Raw genomic sequence first — 7,104 nt, forward strand, 5'->3', positions numbered from 1 at the left:
TTGTCGGGTTATTTATTGCTTTGACACTCCTGCACTTGGGATAAGACATCAACTCTTTAATTGTGTCAATAAGAAGCCTTTTAAAGTGAACACATGAAAATAATTTTTACATAATTGTGTTTCAACCATGGTTAAATAAGTTGCCTACTTTCAAGGTTTTGTTAAAGTAATTCTGACATCATTGTTACTTGAGACCACCTAAACTTGGTAGATGAGATCCACCACTTTCATTAATTCCAATCTTGCTTAATTTAGAGGTCTATAACTTTACATTAAAATATTTAAAGTTGCCAACTCAATTAGCCAAACTATCAAAATTAGGAGCCAAGCCAATTGAACGATGTGTCACTCACCTTCTCTTCTTTAAGTTTGAATGATGTATTGTTTGGATGAGATTAAGGTTTTTAGTTTAGAATTTGACAAAGTTCAATTATGTTCCTATTCTTCTAATTATAGCATATGCACCATTAATTGCTTCTAAACTTTTAATGTATTTCATTTCACCTAGCCAAACTCATTTTTCAGCTTCTAAGTTGGTCGTCTTTTTTACTTTGATGTTTGATTCTAAATTTGTGAATTTTAACCCTCAATTGACCAACAAACTTCTAATTTTTTCAATTTAGACCCTAAAGTGATCAATTTCAACTCCTACATTCACATGTCTTTTCTAGTTTAATCAATAGTTTTGGATTTGTTAATTTTAACCATCAATTGACTAGCAAACTTTCAGTTTCTTCAATTTGGCTTCTAATTTGGTCAATTTTAACCCTTACATTTATTGGTCTTTTCTAATTCGGTCCTAGGTTTTGGAATTTTTATAATCAGGTCCTTATTTACCTATTAAACTTCAATATTTATGCAATTAATGTCCTAATTTGACCAAATTAACTCTTTAAAATTACAATTCAACCCTTCAAATTTTAATTTCTTCTAGTTAAAGCCTAAATTGACTTTAAAAATTAATTTTTCTTTCAATTAAGCTCTCAATAAATTCAATTAAACCTTGAAAATTTCTAATTGAGTCCTTAAGCATCCAATTTTGAATTTCTCTGTCAAATTGAATTTTCTTTGCCAATAGAGCCTTCATCAGTTGAAAATATACTGTTAAATTTTTTAATCTTGTATATTTGATCCTCCTCAACCAATTTTCGGTGATTTTCAAGGCATTTTAATATATTTTTATCACTGATATATTCTTTTTTAATTTCTTCCAATATTGTTTTATTTTTTTTTGTATTTTCTATATATCTTTTTTTCCAAAACAATTTTTGTGGGCCAAAAAAATGAGTAACAATAATCATTACCCCTTGTAAATTAATTTTATTTGAAAGTAATGTCCTATTACCTCAAAAAGCATACTGGTATAAAAAGAAAATAAAATTAAACAACAATTTACCTTGGTTCAAGTCTTGATGATGTTTTTTTAAAAAAAAATTGAAAACATTTTTTTAAAAAGTTCATTGCTCTTTTTTTTTTTGTTAAGTTTTATTTTTACATATAAAATCTCTTTAATACTTTACGTACACCCTATCTCTTTTTATTTTTTGAATATAGGAATTCAAAATGCTTGCATATAATTTCAAATTTATGAAATGATATCGTGATTCATGTTTTAAGATTTTTTAAAAAAAAAGAAGAAGAAGAAGAGTGTTTGGAATTATTATGTTACCATACAATTAGGTAGTAAAATAGAATTTATAATTCCATGAAATATTTTTATTTATTCCCAAATTCATTTTTCAAAAAAAAAATTAATTGATTGTTTTTTATTTTTATCTTTCAATATTTGATTAATTTTGAATTGGTCCTCATATTTTTTATAATATAATTAAAATACAAAAAGATATTGAACTTAGTGGAGTCTATAATCTCTGTCATAATTTTTATAGTTTATCTTAAATTGATCCAATATATCTCTATCCAAGTTGTCTTTAGATACATGTGTTGTGCCTGGCTAATTTATTGTTTTGGTTTTTTTTATCCTATTATTTTTTTCCTTCTTAGATACCAATAAAAAAATTCAAATCTAATAAACTCATGTATAAGAAACTTAATCTTTTATGATTAATCAAGTTTTTTTTTTAAGATAATTTAGTTTTAGAAGAAAAAAACAAATTGAGTTGTTTTTAAAAAAAAACCAATATGGTTTTATTAGTTTAGACTTTTTTATTTTTTTATTACATTATAAGTTTTTAGATTTTTTTTACATTTCTTTATATATAATTATATATTATTTTGGATTATTTATTCGATTTTTTTTATTTTATATATGTATTTTTGTTTTTCAAGCAATGATCTTAGTCAGTATATATATATATATATATATATATATATATATATATAGTTTACAACTTTCATCTGATTTTTTAATTCTTTCTTTTCTTTTTCTTTTTGCACTAAAAATTCTAATTCACTTACTCTTTAATTTTGATATATTTTTAAGTAACATTATAATTTTTCAGTTGAATTTTATTATTATTATTATTATTATTATTATTATTATTATGTATCTCTTTAGACAATAATAAATTGCTTAAGAGAATTTAATTCAAATCACTTTTTTATTATTAAAATTTGTTAAACAAATTTTAAATATGATTTTATCACATTTATATTTTTTTTAGATTTAAATCACATAAAAAGTATGAATATACTGCTTTAATATATATTTCTTAGCTTGCTTCTACAATCATAAATTATTTTTAAAAAATAATGATTCTAGTTTAGAAACATGCACTCACAAGATAAACAAGAGATTGAGAAATATATTTTTTGTATTTATTTCAAATAACTTATATCTTTAACAAAAAAAAATGCTTGTGACTCATTCTTAATATGTATATTCATCTCAATTGTTTTGGCTTAATATTTGATTTAGATCAACATATTTATTATCATGTATTAATATATATAATTTTTTATTTATTTTATCAAATGCACAAAATAACTTTTTTATTTTGCAATGAAAAATTTTCTTGATGGAATTTCTTTTTAAAAATGATTACATTTCAAGTTTAATAATAATGTAAATCGATTTCTTGTGACATGAACATTCTGTTTTATCAAAACAAATTGAGTCCCCAACCACGTAACATAATATATTTTTTTATAATTTCATTATTTATTTATTTATTTATTTTTTTATTATAAATTTTGATTAAAAAAATTAAACTCAATAGAATTCATAATCTAGATTGCATGTTTATTAAATTAAACTATTAAACTCATATTAATTCAATATATTATTTGTTTTAATATTTTTTTTAAAAAAATATGCCATATTGAATTTTTTAAAGCACAATTTTTTTTAATTGGTTTTCTTTGTACATTTTGTATTAATTTCTATAGGATTAATTTGTTTCAAATTATTTTTGACATAATTGTAATGATATTATGATCCAAATTATGAGTTTAATATGTTAATAAAAAATGATCTAATTTTTTTCTTTTAATTTTATTTTTAATATCATTCTTTTAGTTTTTTATTTTATTTTTTACCATATATTTACAAACAAAATTATTATGTGTCTTGTTTTGGTTATTTTTAATTCTTTTTAAATTAAAACCAAAATATTATCACTCATCTATGTTTTTTTTTATCGACGTGCTTAAGATTTTTATTATTATCATGTTTATTTTTTTATTTTTTTATTTGTATATATTAATTTCACCTTACTATTAAATTAAAAATATACCCATCTAGGAGGGATTCAGTCCTAAAAACTTAGAATTAAGAGTTTATTGCCCTGTTATTTTAGATTCGAATCTTATAATTATTAATATAATAATAATTTAAGGTTTACATAATAAATAATTTTAAAATTTATAAAATTAGTTAAAATTTATATAAACTAATTTGAATATCCTTGTTACTAAATTAAAAAAAAAAAGAAGACCGACCACCATACATAATTGATACACCTCATTAATAAGCCATCATATGGCATCTACCATTCAATTCTTCTACGCCAATTCCCCACAGTCAATCTGAGCCATCCGCTATATCCCCACCTTGCTCGTAAAGTGGCCCCATTTTACTCTCCACCGTCTGATTTACACCATTAAGGTTACAAAACATCACTCCCACCTACACTCTTAAGCGCATACAATCCTTCTTCCTCTCTCTCTCTCTTTGAAGACCTTAACTCGATTTCACAACTCACACGTCCGCTCTCTATCTGAGTAGATGAGAATTTACTAATCGAGATGAGGGAAACGACGGCACATGGCGGGTCAACTCGGAGCCAACTCAGCACTGAGTCTAGAAAGAATCTCAATCTAATTTATCAAGATCGTCTCTTTTAGTATCATCAGGTCTTTCAATCTTCTCTTTTCGGCTCTCTTTTTTCTTATTAAATTGCTCCTTTTTAGCTTATTAATTTGTAATTTTCTCTTGTATTCTTTCGTCTTGTTAATTATTGTAAAATCCGTTAGGTTAAAGTTGCAATCTTGGTGACCTTTAACCAAGGTTTTGTTGGTGAAAGTAAATTGGGATTTTTTCTTGGAAGTTTTGATTAATTTGAGGGTTTTTTTATGAGTTCATGGGGTTTCTTAACTGGTTTGTGTAATTTTTGGTGAATGATGGATTTTATGACATGGCTTTCTTGAATTTTGTGGTTATATGATATGGGTTTGTTTGTTGGTATTGTGACGTTAGGGTTTTTATCCTGGTTTGATGAATCGGTGATGAAGTAAACATTGTCTGCTTATTTTTTTAGAAAGTTGGGACTTTGATTTGACCTTGTTGTGTTTTTGAAAATTCTAGGGTGTTTGATCAAGAGTTGTTGAATTTGGGATGGGTGAGGAGACATCTGATACTATGAATCTTGATTTGAATCTTGGTCCTGGTCCTGAGGCTCGGTCGGAATTAGAAGCATCTAATGAAGCCATGAATTTAGATGATTGGGTTGATGACCCTATTACGAGAATTAGGGAAGCTGTCAGAATTGGGGCTCGAGAGCACAGAAGATGGAGACAATTTCAAGTTCCACAACAAACTCAAAGCCTTTCGGTGGAATTGAATCAACTGATGGCTAATTCTGGCCATGGGGGCACATTACAGGCTGGTGAGGGAAGTGTTGCTGCTGAAGAAAGAACAAATGAAATGCCTAAAATGTGCGAAAATAACAATGGATTTTTGGAAGATGAGGTGTCACAGAAAAAAGATGATGTTGAGAAGGCCAGTGGTAATGACGGGAGCTTCTATGATTGCAATATTTGTTTAGATTTGGCTACAGACCCTGTTGTTACTTGCTGTGGTCACCTGTTTTGTTGGCCATGCCTCTACCAATGGTTGCATGTGCATTCCGATGCAAAAGAATGCCCAGTCTGCAAGGGAGAGGTGACCATGAAGAATGTGACCCCGATTTATGGCCGTGGGTGTACCACCCGTGAGCCCGAGGAGGATTCAAATCTGGAGATCCCTGTTAGGCCTCATGCACGGCGAGTTGAGAGTTTGAGACAAACTGCTTCAAGGCATCTTTCCAGCTTCCCAGTAGAGGAGATGATTAGACGACTTGGAAGAAGATTTGATTTACCCCGGGACATATCTCCTCCACAGGATTCAAATGGTTCCCGTGGAGCTGTTGATAGGACCCAATCCATTCTGAATAGGATTATGACATACAGGGGAATGCGTGCTGAGCAAAATCCTATTGCACCTCCTGATGAGATGGTGGATCTAACTCAGACCAGACCAACTAGCCCTGTGGGAGGGTATACCCGTCGGCTTCATGACATAGTGGATTTAATACATTCTGGGACAGCCGGCACAGAGACAGGACCAATTCGTCGGGCAAATGGGCTCCTACTTCGAAGATCTCAAGCTCAATCTCTAAGATCTTCAACCAACACTGCATTTTCTTCAGCTTTGAATTCAACTGAAAGGATAGCTGAAACATATTTTCGAAACCATCCTACAGGGAGGAATCAGGAGCAGCCCCAACCTGTTGACGACAGAGATTCTTTCTCAAGCATTGCTGCAGTTATAAACTCGGGGAGTCAAATGGACACTGCCGTGGAAATTGATTCTATGGTCTCCCTTTCAACTTCTTCTTCCAGGAGAAGAAATGATGCTTCGAGAATCTCTGATGTGGACAGTGGGGATTCTCGTGCACCTAGGAGGCGGCGATTGAACTAGTAAGGGTCCCATCTAATTATTCTCATCCTCTGGGAAGTTGCCCTAGATGCTACATCCAAACCCGCATGTAAGTGCTACCTGATTATAGTGCTTTCACTCCATAAAGTTTTCACCTTCTGCCACAGTTTTGGACTTTTCATAAGGTGATTATAATTCTTCCAGTGCTTTGCTGCTCACTGTACTTTGTATGAGATATTGATATATTGATGTAGTCATTTTAAGCGCTTGCGCTTCCAAATTTGTACCGGAGCATGTAGGCCAATTTACCCATTGTACATAAAACCTTTCAAGCTTCTTATTGATGAAAAACTATTAACTTTTCCAATATTAATTTTGTTGCCGCGGGGCTTTAGTTATCTAGTGGGTGTTTGGTGTTGTTCTCAAACTGTAGTTTTGCAAAAATTTTATGCTTTTTATGTTTTTGATAGTTTTGAATTAAAAAATATTATTTTAATATATTTTTAAACGAAAACTGTTTTTAAAAAGAAACATCCCTTAGTCATTGTTCCATTTAGTGACTAAATCCATTCAATACCTAACCTAACATATGGGAAATCAAAAACTGCATAATTGTGTGGCTGTTGGTAACAAAGTGATCAAAGTTTCAATCTTCCGCAGAAACATGGGGGTTCCTCTTGCTCTCCCTTCCAGACTGTCTCCAAGTAATAGTCCTCTCTCCTTCCTTCTCAGTTTCTTGCCCTTCAATTAGCACAGAAGAATCATTGTAGAGGTATGTCAATGTGCATTCTAAATTAAAAGGGAAAATAAAAAAAGATTTTCCATACCACGATAAATCAGAGAAAAAAACATCGCAAGTAACTATTTGACCTGCATTTTGTGAAAGATCAAAGGGTAAGGTAACAGCTGGAGGTCCTTTTCTGCTGGTGTTTTGTGACGCCACAGTAAACGTATCTCACTTATCTAAAATCCTTGCTTCTGGAAGCTTTTAATTTTGCCTGTAGTCT

General features: G+C 29.9%; 1 protein-coding gene across 1 annotated transcript; it reads left to right on the forward strand.

The window, feature by feature from the left end:
- The first annotated feature begins 4,084 nt into the window (after positions 1-4,084).
- Positions 4,085-6,466, forward strand: LOC105111580 (uncharacterized ATP-dependent helicase IRC20). Its single transcript, XM_011006980.1, has 2 exons — positions 4,085-4,314; positions 4,766-6,466. Exon 2 carries the CDS (start codon positions 4,796-4,798, stop codon positions 6,137-6,139), a length of 1,344 nt encoding a protein of 447 aa, XP_011005282.1. The 5' UTR covers positions 4,085-4,314; positions 4,766-4,795; the 3' UTR covers positions 6,140-6,466.
- Positions 6,467-7,104: the final 638 nt, after the last annotated feature.

This window comes from Populus euphratica, unplaced genomic scaffold, assembly GCF_000495115.2.
Source record: "Populus euphratica unplaced genomic scaffold, PopEup_1.0 scaffold484.1, whole genome shotgun sequence".
NCBI lineage: Eukaryota > Viridiplantae > Streptophyta > Magnoliopsida > Malpighiales > Salicaceae > Populus > Populus euphratica.

Excerpts from the sequence above, each read along its gene's own strand:
- LOC105111580 (XM_011006980.1), top strand. The coding sequence starts at position 4,796 with ATGGGTGAGGAGACATCTGATACTATGAATCTTGATTTGAATCTTGGT.